General features: G+C 42.7%; 2 protein-coding genes across 10 annotated transcripts in view; one reads left to right on the forward strand and one right to left on the reverse strand.

Annotated features, from left to right (window-relative positions):
• SLC45A1 (solute carrier family 45 member 1) overlaps positions 1-1514 on the reverse strand; it is a 79355-nt gene extending 77841 nt beyond the window's left edge. For 4 of the 8 annotated variants that reach the window (XM_035557762.2, XM_035557763.2, XM_035557761.2 and 1 more), the window contains exon 1: positions 943-1508. The gene's annotated coding sequence lies outside the window, so the exon portion shown is untranslated. Of the gene's footprint in view, positions 1-942 lie in introns of all 8 variants that reach the window. The other 4 variants (XM_035557764.2, XM_050714970.1, XM_050714971.1 and 1 more) reach the window with 4 other exon arrangements.
• A 480-nt stretch (positions 1515-1994) lies between these two features.
• ERRFI1 (ERBB receptor feedback inhibitor 1) lies at positions 1995-12816 on the forward strand. 2 transcript variants are annotated; one of them, XM_035557769.2, is made up of 4 exons: positions 1995-2135; positions 8886-9081; positions 9200-9276; positions 9817-12816. In XM_035557769.2, the coding sequence occupies exons 2-4, from the start codon at positions 8960-8962 to the stop codon at positions 11013-11015; spliced, it is 1398 nt and encodes a 465-aa protein (XP_035413662.1). In that variant the 5' UTR covers positions 1995-2135; positions 8886-8959; the 3' UTR covers positions 11016-12816. The 2 variants fall into 2 exon arrangements, with proteins under 2 accessions (XP_035413662.1, XP_050570930.1); XM_050714973.1 differs by lacking the exon at positions 1995-2135 and adding an exon at positions 2613-2804.
• Positions 12817-19328: the final 6512 nt, after the last annotated feature.

Consider the following 19328-nt stretch of genomic DNA (forward strand, 5'->3'; position numbering starts at 1 on the left):
CATCTGCTTACACATCGAGCCAGCTTTAGAGGACCTCTTCGTTATTTCTCACATCTAAGGGAAAGGAAAAAAAAAATCTCTCCAAGTTCATATCCTTTTGCACATCACCTTCATTGGTACAACACAACAACAGTTCTTATAATACAAATATACAGTAGGATACCTTACTGTCCCTAAAAACAAAGGCAAATAACGGATTTTCAACTGCAGGCATGCTCCACATAGTGCAAAAGTGGAAAGGAAAACCAAAACTCAGCTGTGAAATGAAATCAAGTATTTTTCCTTCTTGGTCATATGTATTCCAGTTCAAGGAGTATAGTGGATGCGTTTTCTTAAACTATCGTTAGTAGTTCTCAGCGCTGGGAATTTTAGAGTCCATTGCTGACATTTCTTTCATCACCAAAGCAATGACTGCACTGTAGAGCAAAACTGATTTTAAAACAATTACAATTAAAAAAAAAAAATCTATACAGGTTTCCATCGTTTATGCTGTAATATGCAGTATCGCCTACAAATGCTCACAAAAGGCTATATTTACAGAACACCTTCCACTGAGAATCTTACTGCTCTAGTCACTACAGTTTATCATCACAAATGCTAGTTCTGGACACCAAATACACTGTCAAGTCTGTGGTAATTCACATATGATTAATCAAGATTCCTAATAAATCGTTGCACGTAAAAATGAATTCATCTCAGGACAAAGTCCTGGAAAGAGAATGTTCACAGCAGCAATTCCTATGAAAGTGAAAAGTTTTGTTCGTTTGTTTTTAAATTTGGTGATGACGAAGGTTAAGTCTTCCCTGTGACCGCAACGTACTTGAACGTCAAATGAGTCAAGGGGAGAACTAGTTACTCCTCAAACAAAGGCACTGTTATCGCACAGAAACACACTACCAGCAGGGAGAGGAGCACAGACGCGAAAGCCGTAACGTTTCTCACCAGCGGACACGGACGGATAACGCAGGACCTCAGCGTCTGCCCGGCATCTCCCAGTTTCGGCAGCTCATTTCGGGTCGGGAGGAGGGGAGCGAGCACCCGCTGGCGGCAGACGACAAAGCGGGCGCCTCTCCCGGGCCCGGCGCTGAAACCGAAGGAATCGGCGTCACCCAGCCCGCCCCCCGCCCGGGCAGGGCGGCGAGGCCCGGGGCTTGCCGGTGTCTCGCCGCAGGCGGGGAGAGCCTCACGCAGGCTCGCGTATGGCGGCCGAGCGACTTCACTGGCAGTCAGGGACAGGACCTGAGCAGACCGAGGGCAAGGGGAGCAGACAGGGCAGCCGCCCGCCCCGCCGCCCTGCGGGACCGGCGGCCCCGTGGAAGGAGGCGCTGGTTACCCACGGGGATTACTTCGTCTGCAAGGGAAAGTTGCGCGGATCGCTAGGGACGGACACAGGCGGGCTCTGGCGAAGCGAGCGTGTGCGTGCCCGACGAAGCCCCAGAGACCCCGCTTCCCCGGGGAGCGGGCTGCGCGCAGGGGCTGTCAGTCAGCGCCGCTTCCCGGCCCCGCCGGAAGGGGCGCCGCCACCTCCCGGAGCCGCCCACTGCTCCCGGCGGCCGGAGCCGAGCAGCGGCGCCCGCAGCGGCACCGGGCGCGAACCCCGCGCTGCCGCCGCCCACGAGGCGCCGCCAGCGCCGGCTCGCGCCGCTCCTCCCTGCGGCGGCCGCTGCCGGCGGAAGCTCCCGTCCGGCCTCGCGCCCCGCTCGCCTCCGCCCAGCGGCAGCCGGAGCCCGCCCAGCGAACGCGGCTTCCGCTCCGCTCGGGGGCGGCCCGCCCGGAGGCCTGGGCGGCGGGGGGCGCCTCGGCGACGGAGGCGGCGAAGCATCGGCAGCGGCCCAGGGCCGGGGTCCCGCCAGCCGCACTCGGCAGCACCGGCCTGCCTGGAAGCTGCCGGGGCGCTCCCCCCTCCCTGCTAAGGCCCTGGCGCGGCCGTCGCCCCTTTAAGGCTTTTCCTGACGAGTGCGCAGCAGGCGGAGGGGGGCGGGGCGAGGGCGGGGCTCCCCGGCGGCCCCGCCTCCCGCTATAAGAGCGGTTGTCCGCGCGCACCGCGACAGTGATCGGGCGCTGCCGTGGCTCGGCGCATGCGTGTGGCGCTGCCGGCCGCGCGGGGACATGCGGAGCTGCGTGACGCTCTCGGGGTGAGTGCTCCTCCCGCGGGACCGCAGCCTCCCCCCGCCCCGCTCCGGCCGTCGCCGTGCCGGCGGGGCACCCCCGCGGCCAGCGCCGGCCAAGGCCGCTCCCGCCGCCGGGCACCTGAGCCGCCCCGCGGGGCTCGGCCGCGGCCCGGGACCGTTCCTTCGCTGCCGCGTCGGGCCCCGCCGGCGGGGAGAGGAGAGGGGGCCGGGACGGGCGGCCCCTGCGGGACGCCAGGGGTTGGCTGGGCCGCGGCGTCGGAGCCGGCCGCGCCGCTGGCGCGGAGCCGCGGTCCCGGCGCGGCACGGCCCACGCCATCGGGCGCGGAGCGAGGCGGCGGGGCGCGCCGGGCGAGAGCGGCGGCGCTTCTCTGCCGCCCCCCTGGCAGAGGGGGCGCGCGGGGCAGCGCGGCCGTGCCGCCCTCCGGGGTCTCGGCGGGGAGGCGCCTTGGGCGCGATCCTCGCCCTGCTCCCCGCGGCGAGGAGCGCGCCTCTGCGGGGAACGGCGACGTTCACGCGGCTGAAGCGCTGCTGGGTGGGACTCGCGCGCGGAGCCGGCGGTGCCCGTACTGGCGTTCCTGGAAGTTAACGCGGCGTGCCGCGCGTTTTCGTCCTGAGCCGACACGGCATCGGTTTCCTCTCGTTCTTCTCTGCATCTTTCGAGCAAAAACTGAGGTCGCGTTGTGGGCTTAGGCTCAGTGCTTTGCACTCTTAATTTAGGATGGCTTAATTTAGAATAAACGTTTCTTCGTGAGTTAGCACCCCAGTACATACTCATCCTTGATCTTCAAAAATAGCTGCTTTGTGGTGTTTAAATCTGGAGACATCACTGTACTCTTAAAGCATTTACAGTGTAGCTCTTAAGCATGTGTGCACTCCGTGAATGCGCACTGTAGTAGTTACGCAGCGTGAGCAGTCCGTAGGGACTCTGACACTTCAGTGATCTTGTGCCATTAGTGAACTGACTAAGAACCATGTGCAGTATCGCTGAAGCAATAAGCTAAATCTTGTTATGATCGATCTAAGGGTAACAATACTTAATTATGTATTGATAAACTGCATGGTAAAGGCTCTGGTGACAAGGTGCATTTGGTCAGTTTGTGGATTCTTGAATCTTTGTCACACAGGATTGGCAGGTGAACAATGTATCTGCATCACAAATGCATTTGAAATTTTTACTACTTGTCAATGAAGTTGATGCAGAGGAAACAAAACTGCTCTATTCACCCATGTTACTTTATGCTTAGACTTAGTTTTCTTTCCTTACCAATTTTCCGATATGGGACATTTTATTTATTTATTAAATAAAAGCCAATTTTTTTGAGGGGGCTTCTTGGTAAAGCCCTTTGTCATCCTCTGCAATATAGGAATTATTTCAGAGGAGAACAGTTCTACTTTTCTGTAATGAAAAACAGAATTAAGACTTATCACAGCAAGTCTAATTCAATGGTTATGACTGAGTCAGCTAAAAAGGAATTTTTATTTCCTGAATGTAAGCTGGCTATATTCACATGAAAATTTTCAAGAGGACGAAGTACCATGCCTTAAACATGCATCTGAAATTTGACAAGCAGAGGCAAGGCAATTGTCTTACTATTTAATTATTAGTTTTCTGCTGGCAATTTACAGGTTCCTCCCAGTTGCTGTGTAGGACCATGAAATGGTAGCCCAGATTTTAAATAAACTTAACTCCTTGATGAAGTGCAGTTCTTGAAGTACATTCCAAAATAGATGACTGTTACGATCTCAATACGTGGTCTGTGTGGATCCGTCTCTAAATTTATGCCCATCATCTTCTGGGTTATAGCCGCAGAATTTACTGTATTTGCAACCTCATATGATTTGAGCAGCACTTTTATCTGTCTGCACTAGGTGGTCATGTTAAACACTCTACAGCAGAATGGTCCATTTGTGGTTGAGAGAATATATAGTAAAAACTCTCAAAGTTACAAATATGCCTCATTTGTATAATAACCCTAAAGAATAAAGTTCCTCTGATGGAACATCTTCGGGGGCCTATATTTATTTTTATTTTATTTTTATTTTATTTTTATTATTTCTGGGACACAGTTTACTTTGTGAAATTGCACAGTGGAGCTTATTAGATGCCTAGTAAATAAGATCAAGGCATTAAATGAATAGATTTAAAACAACCTTCTTGTAAGATCGTTCTTGCTAGTTGTCAGTCACTGAGCATTTATCTGGTTTCAAAGACAAAAGTACTTAAGGGTTGATATGACCACTAGAGAACAAAGGGTTTATTGTTGTGGGGGTTCTTTGTTTGTTTGGGGGGGGGGGGTTGTGTTTTGTTGTTGTTTTGTTAGTTTTGGGTTTTGGTGGTGGTGGTGACTTCCACCCTCCACCCTCCCTTTGTTTTCTTTGTTCGTTTTTAGGTATATGGAACTCCAGAAAGTATAGTAAGGTAATTCAGGCTTTTAAATGTCCAGTTGGAAGTCTGACATACTTAAATATTAAAAGGGGACTCTATTTCAGGTACTTACGTTAACCAGAAAGTCAAAGGAAAAAAAAAAAAAGGAAATTACATCACATTGTCAAATAAGGAACAGCTAGGTAGAGTGGATGACTTGTAGTGCAAAAATGTGCCCCTCCTCCTGTGAATTGCTTCTGAGATTTGTTAAAGATATGTGAACAAGGTGAACAAAAATAGGTTGTAGATTTAAGGTAGCTATATTTTTTTTCCCCTCCCAAAAGTGGTAAGTAGGTCTTTTCCCCACCCCTCCTTTCCCGTGTCTTAACAAGAAGTGTATAAGCTGCTTATTAGGATTGTTGCCTTCATAAAATTTGTCCAAAATTTGTACAGGTATTCAGAAACGCTTCATAGCAAATTGCATCCATATCCATTAAGTGAAACATTCTGGGACTTGTTCAGTCTATTGTGCAAACCAGAATTTGGTTTATTATGAAACTGGCTTGACTTAAATACTTGGTAGTGTTGGAGCGTTGAGCAGGAAATGGTAACAAAAGTCTGTGATCAGCCATAGGTCATGAACAAAGATATATGCAATTGCTTCTTAGTATCTAAATAGAGGAATACTTGTGGTATAGCAACAGTAATTAGTGAAACAAATCAGTATGAAAATTGTATTGAGGATGCTTTATGTAACTCAGTTTCAGCATTTCTTCTCAAGATTTTCCTGATATATTCACATATCCATTCCTCACTGTATAAATACCCTACTGTTAACAGGTACATTTGACAATTTTCAGTTTAAACGTATCCTTTAGGGTAATTAATATTGGTTAATGTGAGCACACATGAATGATTAAAAATTCTCCCCTTTGCCTTACAGTGGATAGTGTTGTATTTCCTAATGTACTCTCAAACCTTTGAGTTGCCCTGGCTTGTATCAACACTGTAGTGATTACTAGCTATAATTGTATTTTGAACTAACCAAGTTTCTTTTGAATAACACAAACTATAACACCTTCAGAAGCACCCAAAGTGCTCAATCGGTGCACTCAAAGCACTCGATCTCTCTGTAAGTGTCATAATCTATGCATAACTAGGCCAGACAAGCAGAGTAACTGGAAACCCATTTTGAGGAACATAAATTGTGCAAATGAGTAGCAAACAAGCATGGGAGATACAGAATGCTTCATTATTGCTTAGTGTCCATTTTATTTTGCAAATTTAGGTTGATTTTATTTATGGTAAATTTAGATCCTTAAATCTTTAAGGAGGCAGTATTGGACCAACAGTTACAAGTTAGAGTGGAAACTGTTGGTGTTTATATTTTCTTGACTGACTTGTGTAATTTTTTTTAAACCAATTGCTAGAAATTATGTACTGCTCAGCTTTAGAAAGAAGACTGCATATAAAATGTAGAGATTGCACTTCTCAATTAAATAACCTTATGGGTCCCTCTTAAGGTACTGTTTGTTTAAACAAGCTTGTTTAAACACATGCTTTACAATGTAAGCACCAACTCTCCAGACTCTGGACTGAAAAAGTATAAGTAGGTGATTTAGTGAAGGAGCACATACATACCTTAACTTTTGAAGCATGGAGGACCATTTCTTAACTCAGTCCATTCAGAGCTCCTCATTGAAACGTGACAAGTCACCTGTGAGTTCAGAAAGAGGTTATTGGTAGAAGCTGGCAAGTTTTATGGCTGCAAAACGTGTTTGTGTTTTATTTTTAAAAATAGTCAATTGAAATAAGTGAAAATTACTTTCTGCTAGAGTATGTAAATATTTAAGTCCATTTCAGAAGTTGTGCTTAGCATGCCAGAGGGATTTCAGAGAAGCAATTGTGCAACTATCAGTCTTGAGAGCTGAGATTTAGACAGCATTTAGAAAGCTGACACAGTAATTACTAGCAGTAGTTTTGGCGTGGGATCTGATGGAGGTTGGGCCTCTTACCAAGCCCTGCAAGGGTTGTATGTTATCATAGCAAGTACATTACATGTGCTCTCAAACTATAGCAATGCCACCCCCCTTCCTGTCTCAATTTTTTTGTATCATAATCAATGTCTCTCTCATGGTCTTGTCAGATCTTGCATGCTCACTGAGGTGGAGTACTGTCATTTGCTGACTAATCAGTGTTCTGTACCAGTGATTTAAACTTGTAACTTACATCTGACTTCAAAAAAAAAATTAGAGGTGCAAACTCCTTCATAGACATTATTCTTAAGTTCACTAATTCATTCTCCTATGTTTAATTTGCAGATTCATTACTAATAGTCTAGAATCTGTGAGGCATTAAAAAAAATCATTACTCAGTATAGCGTAAGCTGATATCATAGGTGTCTTATTTGTAAATTGTGTTATGAAGATATAAATTAGATATTAATTAGAAATGGTGCTATATTTGTACTGTGCTTCTTAAGAAATCCATTTAATCAAAAACACTTCAGTCTTCTCTTCCACCATAGAAATTGGTTCTGTTTGCACTTACAGAACTAGAAGGAAGATACTGCTGTTAGAGAACTATTGGAGATTTTCTGAACTCATTTGCTAATCATAACTATGTCATTACTTCCTGGGACTGCATGTTTATATTTAATTTTACTTTGAAAATCTGCAGTTCACATTACTGAAAAGAGTCCAACTGGACTGTGTAGTGCAAAAATTAACTGGCTTAAGCTAGCTTTTAAGGAGATTATCTGCAAAGGAAAAACGTACTCTTCACTAAAATCAGAAGGGCAGAAGTAGATGTGACCAAGACTCTAACACTGTAGTCCAAACACTGGTTGGGCCCTTGCTCACTTCCAGTAAAGCCAATAGCCTCCTGTCTAGAATTCTTGTTAAGTTGCTGGTTGGAATATTCTGGTATCAGCTAGTAAATAAAAAGCACTTCTGTTGACACAAGTGTTGCCACTGACAGTCACGATTAAGAAAACATTTGGAAAAGGCTGACAGAGTTCTTTGTCAACCAATTATTTATAAAAGGCAAGTGTTGGTGTTAGATTGCAAATTAATCCTGGGACACCTGATTTACAGTCCTGCTTAGAAGTTTTCCCATTCCTCATATTACAAATAGGTATAATGGATCTTTCTTCTTAAAGGAAAAACAAGATGACTTGTCTGCATAAAAGAATTAACCTATTTTTGAACAGATTTATCATAAGCTATTACTTATTTCTGTACCCTGTTTTCTTGTGGTACCATACCATGAAGAGGTTTTCTTGATACGCTTAGTCCACTGATGTAGCTGGCTCTCAACTGTTGGCTGAGACTTTTCTTGAAGTGGATTTTTTTCTTCAGGGAAAAAAAGTATTTTAATAAACTGGTCATATTCTTGAGAAAGGTGCAAATTAAATCTCTTTTTTTTTTCCCAGCCATAACACCATAGTGTATCTGCTGAATATAGGATAGTTGCGTAGATGAAGAGCAGACCCAAAGAACATCCTTGCTTAGACCAGGACTAACCTTCTCCTGCTTTCAGAATTGTTGACTAGTTTTACACTGTTTCTTTTCCTGAGATAATACATTCTCAGTTTCCTAAACAAAATTCTGTGAGTCAACTTGTTCCTTAGACTACGATTTCTTACTGAATTTAAGGCAATTTCCAATATACATTTTTTCCTATTGTAAACAGGCCAGACAAAGCATTGTTCACACATTTGAAGTAAATCTGAACACAGCAGGACAGTTTAAATGGAGGTTATTTCAAGTCACTAGATTTCTGACTTGTTTGAAATAAGTAGCTAGAAGACTCAAGCATATTTTAAAGTATTTTGATGCTTAAAATTGTTTACAATAGTGACTGCTCTATATAAAAAGTTCTGGAATTCTGACCAAAATAGTAATTCTGTTTATTGGAGCTGTTATTTGAGAAAAGTCCACTTGTTATTCCACTTAAGGTAGCACTTAAAAACATGTTAGGCTATTATGTGTTGGATACAATGGAATCAATGAACTCATTAGCAAAAAAACATAACTATAGGTAGATGTCTACTAGAAAGTTAAATTGCTCTGGTAAGCTAAATTTGTTCGAGTATCTGGCAGTTTATATATATGAACTGAAGTTGTTGATGCACAGTTCTGATATACCAGTAGCTTTACTTGAACATTTGTCTTGTTTCTATACAGTTTAATTCCATGTAAGAGAACTTATCTTTTGTTCTTCAGTTTTACAGTCAGAGACAAAGTAAGAAATTTTGTAAAGTTTTCCTTCTGGCATGAATGGGGACAGAAAAACTGTTACAGAGCTATTTAATTCTTTGAGGTTTTGAAATTTCAGATTGGAGGTCAACTCATGTTTGCATTTCTGATAATTGTCTCTTTTTTCAGGGAATGCAAATTGCAGCAAGTCTGTCACCCACTGAATTTCTAGGGTTGGGAGACTGATCACAGAGCAGTACACAATGTCAGCTGCGGGAGTTGCTGCTCAGGAGATGAGAGTCCCATTAAAAAATGGATTTCTTCATGCTAATCAAGGTGTGGGGAGTCTGAAAACCTGCTGGGGTAGCCACAGTGGATTTGAGAAGTGAGTGTAAAATTTGATCTATAGCATTTCACATATATGAAAATAAGTATTGAGAATATTCTACCAGTACCAATCTGTGGCTTATTTACAATGAAGACTTCTTTTATTATTTTTTTAGTACTTTCTTTAATGTGGACCCTATAGCAGTGGCATATAACTTGAATTCATCAGCAGAGCAACATTTACCATCCATTGGTAAGTATAAAGACTAACATATATCTTTAGGTTGTGTAATGGATGTGTCTTGGGGGAAAAAAATCTTCAAGTCTTCAGTAAGATAATAAGTGCTTTCTGATTTTGGATATAAGGCTGCCCTCTGGCGAGGGAATGCAGACATTTCAACAAAATACTACTTAAAAACAGTAAAAACATTTTAGATGTGAGCAAAAAAAACCCACACACCACACTTTTCCTTGTATTTACAAGCCTCTGAGTTTCCATTATACTCCTGATTTGGTATGTCTGTTAAAATCTTCATAGCTACAGCTCTGTTCTATTGTTTATGCGTGAGGTCTCTTGAACTACCTCATTTAACTGGAGCACTAGCCTGAAACAATAAGGTAATCAGCTGCTGTCCTAATTAAGCACATAACTAAACGAGACCTAAGGCTTGCTACTGGCATTATTAAGTAGGCACTACTTCTTGCATTACAGGAAATAGTTAAATATGCAGTGGGAAAGTCACGTGGTAAAGTATTACTTAGAAAAGTTTCTAAGACTTTCTCACCTTTTTAGGGCACTCTTCCAACCATGTTTCCAGAAGCAACCACAGCTTTGCTGAAAGTTGTATCCAGGTCCCATCTCAGAAATCTAGTCCAGCTCCTGTAAGTCCCAAAAATGAACAGCCAATTTCAAGATGTGAAGACTATCTTGCTCCTGGCTTTAGTAAACTGTCATTAGCTGTAGGCTATGTTTCTGAAGAAACACCTCCTCACATGCCAACAAAAAATGGGCCAATTCAGTTTCTGTGTGCATCTTCCAATGACCGTAGCTCCAGGCCACTACCCCCTCTGCCTATTTCGGAGGATCTTACTCCAGATGAGGTTGACAGAGAAGTGGAATTCCTGACTAGTTCAGATACTGACTTTTTGTTAGAAGATTATGAACTTCCTCCTTTTAAATCCAGTGCTCCGAGCCGGCGGAGCTTTAGGGGTTGTGGACAAATCAACTATGCATATTTTGATGCTCCAGCAGGACCAAAAACAGAAGATACCAACCCCACACAAAGCCTAAATGGATACACATCCAGTATTTATCCTCCCCCACAGCAGCTGCATCGACGTTTGCGAAGGTCTCATTCAGGCCCAGCTGGCTCTCTTAATAAACCAGTAGTGAGACTATCTGGGTACTTAAACAGGTCTTCTCCAAACTCTGATGAAGATAAACCAGAGATTCCACCTAGGGTTCCCATACCTCCAAGGGCTCTCAAACCAGATTACAGAAGGTGGTCAGCAGAAGTTGCTTCTAGTGCATACAGTGATGAAGATAGGCCTCCCAAAGTGCCCCCTAGAGAACCTCTGTCACGGAGTAATTCCCGTACACCGAGTCCTAAAAGCCTGCCGTCATACCTCAATGGGGTTATGCCCCCCACCCAGAGTTTTGCACCTGATCCTAAATATGTCAGCACCAAAGCTCTGCAAAGACAAAATAGCGAAGGATCTTCCAACAAGGTCCCTTGCATTCTTCCAATTATTGAAAATGGTAAGAAGGCCAGTTCAACACACTACTACCTGCTGCCTGAAAGGCCTCCATATCTGGACAAGTATGAGAAGTTCTTCAGAGAAGCAGAAGAAACTAGCTCTAACATGGAGATGCAGTCCTGGTCTGGTGACTGTGTAGCTACTTCATCCGCAACAAAACTGGACTCAAAACCTAGAGTGGACATAACTGGTCATCTCAAACGAAAACATCTGTCTTACGTGGTTTCTCCATAGTCCCTGGGAGCACAACACAGCTGAGCTGCTGAGGATGGAGCAAAATTGTATCGTGTTACAAAGTTCTTAAGGTTTTCAAATAATGAAGTAGTACAAGTTGATCCTCTGAGAACTAAATAGTGGATGGTAAAGTCCTCTTATACTGCATATCTCTGATATGTTTCTTAAGACTGTTTTTTGTCTTGGTATGTAGAGCTGAAAACTTACAAAGATTCCATAGAAACGTATGGAGAGATAGTAGTCACAGTTGGCCAGTTATATGCTACCCTAGATTAACGTATTTGGTAGTCACGTTATAAAAAAAAAAATCTAGCTTTGCTTATGAGTTAGTTATAAAGCTGACAACAGAGCAGATAATGCAGTACATTTTTTGTATCAGGCATTTCCAAAACATTTTTTTTTAACCCAGTAACTGCTGAGAACAGATTCTATTCTCTTTCACTATGATATGCCAACCTGCTAAGAAGGTAACTGCAAGATCAGTTATCCACTTAAAGACTTGTTAAGAATAACTAAAATGTGTTTAGAATGATGAGTCCATTTTACAACCTAATTGGAAACTAACAGACTTTTACAATGAAGCAGCTTGGAATTGAGTTAGGCTTTGCAGATTCTTTCAGTTACTAGAGGCACTTGGCTCAATTTTGCAGGTTTTCCTAGGAGAGACATGGACCAGCTATTGCTAAGCCTCTGCTGCTGCTCTTTTCCCGCTTGATCCTAGAAAGATGTGAAAGTCGTAAAAGTGACAGAGGATATGAGCAGCTATATGACTGCTAGTAGGTAGGCAGCAACAACTACATGCTCATCTAGAGTATGAAATTCTGAGTATACGAAAAACAAACAACACAAGCTGGTCTTGTGTTTTGGTTTCTGTTCAGTATTTTAGGAGAGGAGGAGTGTGTGAGGAAAAAAAACATGATTCCACTTATGAACAGTGTCAATCTTATCTCTGCTTCAGGCACTGCTTCTTGCTGTTTAATTTTTCCTCATTCTGCCTCAGTGTTCCAGTAAAGTTAATTGAAGTGCCACATTTGTTAGCAGTTTCTCATGCTCATTTTGATTACATTTATCCTCTTACAGATAAGCACAAAAGAAAGGGTGCTCTTTAACAGAGGTACATGAAAATGAATATGTTCCTCCTAACAGAAACAAACAAGCTGTTTACAATTTAAACTGCTGAATGAGATGTTTGAGCTATTTTAAAGCTTACTTTTTGTTTTAGTACAGACTAAATGAAGGTGAAATACATGCTATAGAAATGCACTGATATTTCTGCATCATGTACAGTATTGAATAAAGAAGAATTCACTTTGTATTTTGAATATTGTCATGTCTTGAATTTAATAAAGTTATAATATACTTATTTATGATACATTTTGGTTTTTGCTTCATTGAATATTGTATGCAGTTATTCCTTTGAGCTTTGCATTTACTGGGAAATTCAAAGAGGAAAATGTTAAATATGCAACAAATGTTGACCTCAGCTTGCGTTTAGGATTGACATGGAAGTGTTCAATAATTCATGTTGCACAAATTAATTTTAATTCCTCTTTACTACCTGACAGCTTGGTGCATATAGTCTGCTGGCAATAAAACATCTTGTAAGATTAAGTTGTATGGCCTATCAAGATTAATAGCCTTTGTTACTTCTGAAGTCACCCATACCATGTTAGGTACTGTCTTACAGAAAAGAGGACAGTAGTGTCCCTGACTTCAATTTTTCAACTGTTAAAAAAGGAACTATATTGTGTGCTTGAGGGTGGAGTTACTAATTCTGAATATGAAAAAAAGCTCAAGTATAACATCATTTGTTTTCGTTTTGTTTTTCATGTTAAGCAAAACAATTACTAATATTCATCACAAAATATATGTATTTAACTGTAGTACCTGAGCCATGGATAAGGTTGCTGAAAATATGAAGAGGCATCATGGTTTTTTGATCTCTTAGCTGTGTATGCAGGTAAATACTTGCCTTGATCTGGCAGTCTGGAATCATCACTTTTTCTGTGAATGAGATTATTTCAGAATAAAGCAGGTTATTACCATCCTTGGAATTATACTTGATGAAAAAAATGTCAGGTGTAGCTTTTCAGTAATGCCTAATTACTTTGTTTTTTTTTTTAGCTAAGGAGACTGTTACACTTAAAAGTGCTTAAAAACCTCCTGCTGTGCCATAGCACTGGTAAGAACCCACACAAAGATTGGCCTCCACAACATAAAGTTATCTAATCTTATGCAAGGCTGCTGACAATACTATTCATCCTACAAAAAGCTCCGTTTCCCATCTGGATTTTTCTTAGGTGGAAAATGAAATTAATACTTGCAACCTTCCCCGTAAATCCGAGCAGTTTTAACCCTAATCCACAGTATAAGAAGGACATAAAGCTAATAGGATGCCTCTAAAGGAGGGCTATGAAAATGTTGAAGGGTCTAGAGAGGAAGATGTACAAGGAGCTGCTGAGGTCACTTGGTTTGTTCAGCTTGGAGGAGACTGAGGGGAGGACTTGTGGTGGCCAACATCTTCCTTGCAAGGGGAGTGAAGGGGAAGGTGCTGATCTATTTCCTCTCTGGGGACAGCAACAGAATCCGAGAGAACAGCATGGAACTGGGGAGGTTCAGGTTGGATATTAGGAAAAGGTTCTTCACTGAGAAGGCAGTCAGGCACTGAACAAGCTCTACGGGTAAGCAGTCAAGCAAGCCTGCTGGAGTTCAAGGAGCATTTGGACATTTCCAGCTTTTGTTTCTGGGTCCTACTCCACTGCTGGTACTTGGAACCCCCTTTTCTGCCTAGGTTCCTGTGCTTGCACTTACTGCGCTTTTTCTCCCTTAACTTGAGATTCTCAAAAGCCACAAGTCTCAGTTCAGCCCTTAATAACTTTTACTCTCAAGTTAGTAGCAAACCCACTCTTGCATGGGACAAAGCATCCCCATCCAGATATCCCACAGTAAATGTCTTCCTTGCTTTCAATTAGATTGTTTTGACTTGAGCGTTCAGGGAAGAGCCATGTTCCTCATGGGCTAAGTGCCTAGTGTACACAGAGAAATTAAACCTTGACATCTTGACAGGGAGGCCAGCCCAGGCATTCTGTGCTACTGGATGTATAAAGCCCTATTTGGATGAAGTAAAACTGTAAGTTTGAGCCATCCTATAACTCATTACACGTCACATTGACCTGCTATTGCTTAGTATTTGCACAATACAAGCCAAAGACTAACAGCTGAACGTGTCTTCAGTTTAAAATGGTGTGTTTGTTACAATTTCCCCATCCCCCAGTACTTATTTTCACTTCTTTTAGCAGTGATGGTTCTCTAGCCATTGGGCCAAAGCCTTTTCTGCTAATGAAGCAGCAAAGTACTTTTTACTTCCTCAGAGTAAGATCTACTTCTGAGCATGAGCTACTTTTGTATTAATAGCACTGAAAAGCTTAAAAAACATTACAAAATCTGTGCATTTGAATGGTCTGACAGAACCTTTTCTGAAATTCCAATCAGTTTGAGACTTTTAACTTAACCTCCACTGCAGTTTTTTCTTCTAGGAAAAAACAAAACACTGTATGCTCCTTTCCTGCAAGTGTTCATGTTGTCTACTCATTCCTGAATATTTAAAAAAAAAAAAGTCTATATGAAAAAAGATGTGCAACTAAGGAAAGGCAATGCTTCCCACAGTTTCCTGATGTGATAAGTGGGCTGAAAGTTAACTCCATCCTAGCCAGACCCAGTACACTTGGAAAACACCATTAACTGAATTTCTCCACTATGATAACTTGTTCTTAAACAGTTAACATCAGGGACCATCACACAACTTTAACGGGAAGTCATTTAAAAAACTTTTGATCGTCAGTTTCTCTTGAGTCATAAAAGACAAATCTAAACATAAATAAACCTGATTTAGGATCATACTGATAGAAAAATTCCATAATAGTTTAAAATTATTGATCATTGGCATTGCTGTTGTTATTAGTTTTCCATTCATTCCCAAACTGCAATAGGTACAGTTACTACTGTACAAATACCACAAAAAGAGCTGTCATTGAAATTGCATTTCCTTCTGCTGCAGCCTTTGTTTTGTTTTTAAAAGTCTGAATGATGTGGTAGGTTTGAAATGTTAAAGGAAAGTATCCCGACAGTCCAGGACAAAGCCACCAATTTTGCAAGGGCAGTTATTACAGTAGGGAGTAGCTGCTGATGGTGTCCAACCTGATAGTATATCAGCTTAATCCTGGAATTCAGGATTAAGATGATGCCCTGACCAGTCTTGGTGCAATTCCTATCCATCGAAATCATGACTATAGACTGTGGCCCCTATGAACACTTCTAATAGTTGTACAAACTGTATATTTCTACAACTGCCCATTCCCCTCCCCACCCCCCCCCCCGTCCAGCCTAATATTTTATTTTCTTGATAACTTGTTTTCCTAAACTGTTTCTATTCATTTAAAACAGAAAACCTACGGTAAAGATTCTGTTTCTCATACTTCCTGAGCAATGAAAATCTAGCACACAAAATTTAATTATACTTATTAATATTTGCTAAATACCACTGCAGAGATTTCTGGCTGCTGAGTTTGTGATTAGCATTTGTATAAACTGAAAGAGGCGTTATCCCCACCCATCCTGCATTGTAATTCAGGCCTTGCATAATCCCCGCCCAAATGCCTATTTTCAACCACACAGCTCATTACTTTTTCTGAATCACATATGGAAGCCACACCTGTGATTGCTCATAGACTTTTGCTCTACTATTTATATATTGGTGTGCACCTTGATCCTAGTTGTGGTTAATTTTGGAAAAGGTGTTTTATATTCCATATTTTAAGTGGTGTGCCACTGAAACATGGTAATCATTACTGCTATTCATTTCCTTACAAAGTGATTCAGAAGAAGAGTAGCTTCTCTGTTTAAAACCTGCAGCTTCTTTCTCAAGGTCACCCACCTTTATGACTCTTAAATCCACAGTGAAGAGCGCAAATATACCGACATGAAATGTCAGAGAGAAAAAAAAAACATGCCAAATTACCCCACCATCACCACCCTGAACCTATTCAAGGGTGCTAACCGTTGCATGTTTTATCACGATGGCTGAACACTTTGAGGCCCTCAGTGCACAAAGTCTCTGGATAGACACAGACACAGATTTCTAGGTTGGAAGAGACCTCAAGATCATTGAGTCCAACCTCCAACCTCCAATCCATGGATCAAGCATAGGATACATGATCCTGACCCCAAAGAACGATCTGTCAACCATTCACCCGTATCATCCACATGTATATTCCTGTTAGCTAAATAATTTATTTTGCCTTTAAAAATGTTTATTATTCTCACAGCAACTTGAAGGGCAGGGTCAGCATTACTGAGCACCGTTCTGGAAAGCAAGAGGAACATATGACCAACCCTACATACTTAGCAGTCTTCAGGCCTAAAGTCCTCAGGGAAATGATACCTTTCAGAGAAGTCCTCACTAAAAGACCACTTCATTTCATGCCACATTGCGTCCAACTGTTGCATGGCAAGACACTAGTGAACAGCAGGTGGACCTTTGCAAGGGTATGTGGTGGTGTTTACTGGCTGTTGAGCAAGGTCCAGAGGAAACCCAAGACACATATTAGGTTGCACCTGGTGACTTCGTTTGTCATCTGTCACGTTGACAAGTTATTCAAGAAAAGTTTTCCTGCATCCTGGCTGCACACCCTTGCACTTAGAGCTTAAGCAATTTGAATTGGCATTCTGCTATTATGATGCAGACTCTGCATCACTTCAGTGCACCAATACGCACGTGGCAATGCAGAGGCTTCTAACAACTCAGGGCGGAGATGAGAATACAAGTGTACACCATGACAGATACTGTTGCTCATTAGATTAAAAATAGCCTGAACTGCTTTTGCCTGGGGGCAGGGGAATGTCTTCTCACAGAGTCTTGTCTCATCATGTTTTAAAAATAAAATAATAATAATAATAAAAAGAAAATGGAGTGGTCAGTTCATTAAAAGCCACAGGGACAGACAGCCCTGTTTAAGATACGCTCTTTTAAAAATGGATGGCAGTGGAGTGATAGGTGAGTTCCTGCCTTTTACATAGGCTGATGGAGGACTGACATGGGGCTCTAAAACTGAAGAGCTAGCCTGAAGCAAGGATGAGCTGTTTAGCACCTAGCTTCAAGTTAAATGACTTAATGCTAGTGTTTTGTTAAAGACTGAGTCTAAACATACATGTTTCTTTGGGGTGAGGAGACAGATGCAATTTTCTCCTATAGGATTTATTAGTCATATGATGCCCTGTGCTGGATGGACCCCATCGCTCCCCAGTCAACCTGTTGACTGGAGGACCAGACTACCTCTTTAGTGAGATAGACAGCAATGCAATCTTAGCTTTATATAACACTACAAGGCACACAGAAGTAAGCTCAAGATTGCTCAGTCTCTCAAGTTGCTGGTCCAGGGTGTTCTGGACCTACTACCTCTCTCAGGCCATACTTCTCCTGCCATCTGAGCCTAATTGGACAAACTTAATCAAACTTAATCAAAATCAGTCTCCCTGATAAGGCAGGATGCTATTGCATGCCTGAAGCAGTAAAATATGTAAAGCTGCTGTTTTATAAGCAGTCCAGTTTACAATTTAATGCCTGAGCTTTACACTGGGAAATTCAGTGCAACATAAATAGGGAACCCTGACATTCTCAACCAACGTGACAAGATGCAGACGGTCTTGCTGGCTACAGCCCTGGATTCAGAGAAGCCAATATTCCCTCTAAATATGTTCCGCGCAAAGAAAACCACAAGCGGCCACGACCCTTCCACTGAAAGCTAGAGAGGCCAAGGCCTACCTCCTCGTTGTAGACACACTCGAGGAAATTCCTGCTCCGCTCCCGCCGCGAACACCGCCTCCCCAGCGCGTTAAAGCCACGGGGGTGCCGCGGGCCAGGGGCCGCCGCGGCTACCGCAGAGGCCGAGGCCCCGCAGGCCCCGCACGGGGGCGCGCTTGCGCTGCCGGCCCGCCCCGGCTGGGCCCGGAACGGGCTTTTCCCGTCGCAGGCGTTCAGAACGGGGCCGTTACCAGCTACCGACCTGCTTGGCGCTCGCGCTTCCCCTAACGCGCCCCCTGCCGCTGCGTTTTTCTTTATTATTTTAGGGGTTTTAATGCTCTGTAGTCCCCTGTGAAAGGAAAAACCAAACCAAACCAAACCAAAACCACTGAAAAGAGATTAGCCAAATCCCTCTGTCTCCCACACTTCAGGTATTTGTAAATATTAATAAGATCCTCTCTCATTCTTCTTTTCTCAAGGCTGAACAGACCCAGGTCTCTCAGCCTTTCTTCATAGGCAAGATGCTCCAGGCCCCGTACCATCTTTGGGGCCCTCCGCTAGACTCTTTCCAGGAGATCTCTGTCTTTTTTGTACCGGGGAGCCCAGAACTGGACACAGTACTCCAGGTGAGGCTTGACCAGGGCAGAGTAGAGGGGGAGGATCACCTCCAATGACCTGCTGGCCACACTCAAATTTCTGTTAAGTAGACTCTCTGTCTTAGAACAGAATAAAAAATAAAAGTGTATAATCAAATTCCTGGTCTCTTTGTAAAAAATAGAATGGCCAAGGTTAGAAGGGACCTCTGAAGATCATCTAGTCCAACGCCCCTGACAAGCAGGATCACCTAGAGTACATTGCGCAGGATGGCATCCAGGCAGGTTTTAAGTATCTCCAGAGAAGTAGACTCCATGACCTACCTGGGCAACCTGTTCCGGTGCTCTGTCACCCTCACAGTAAATAAGTGCCCTCTCATATTCAGACGGAACTTCCTGTGCTTCAGTTTGCGCCCGCTGACTCTTGTCCTGTCACCAGTGGGCACAATAATAAAATAATAAATGCTTGATAATAAAAGATTTCTGGAAGCCTAAATGCAATACAAGCATAGAAATATTTTCCTTCTACTGTTATAAAGTACTACAATCCAGAAATGCACAGCTTTTCCTGTATTCTGAATCATGCCCATTTACAAAACAAATGATTATTCCAGGTTCCAGAAGAATCTCTCCATAATTCGGTTTACATTTGCATGGCAATACCAGTTAGACATGTAGATTTAATGAACAAGCCTGTCCTGTCTTAAACAGATTGCAATTTTTGCTTATCTTGAGCATATTTCAAAGCTAGAGACACATGAAAGCTTTTCTGAACAAACTGGAGGAAGAGCATATAGCTAAAGGAGTTCTCCCAGTAAATACTAACACTATAGAGACACTGCTTAATTCTAAGCATGCAAAAGTACCTATGTATCCCATTATCAAAATGCAGTAAATGAGAAGCAACTTGTACTTGTTTTC

Source organism: Cygnus atratus, chromosome 21 (genome assembly GCF_013377495.2).
Source record: "Cygnus atratus isolate AKBS03 ecotype Queensland, Australia chromosome 21, CAtr_DNAZoo_HiC_assembly, whole genome shotgun sequence".
Lineage (NCBI taxonomy): Eukaryota > Metazoa > Chordata > Aves > Anseriformes > Anatidae > Cygnus > Cygnus atratus.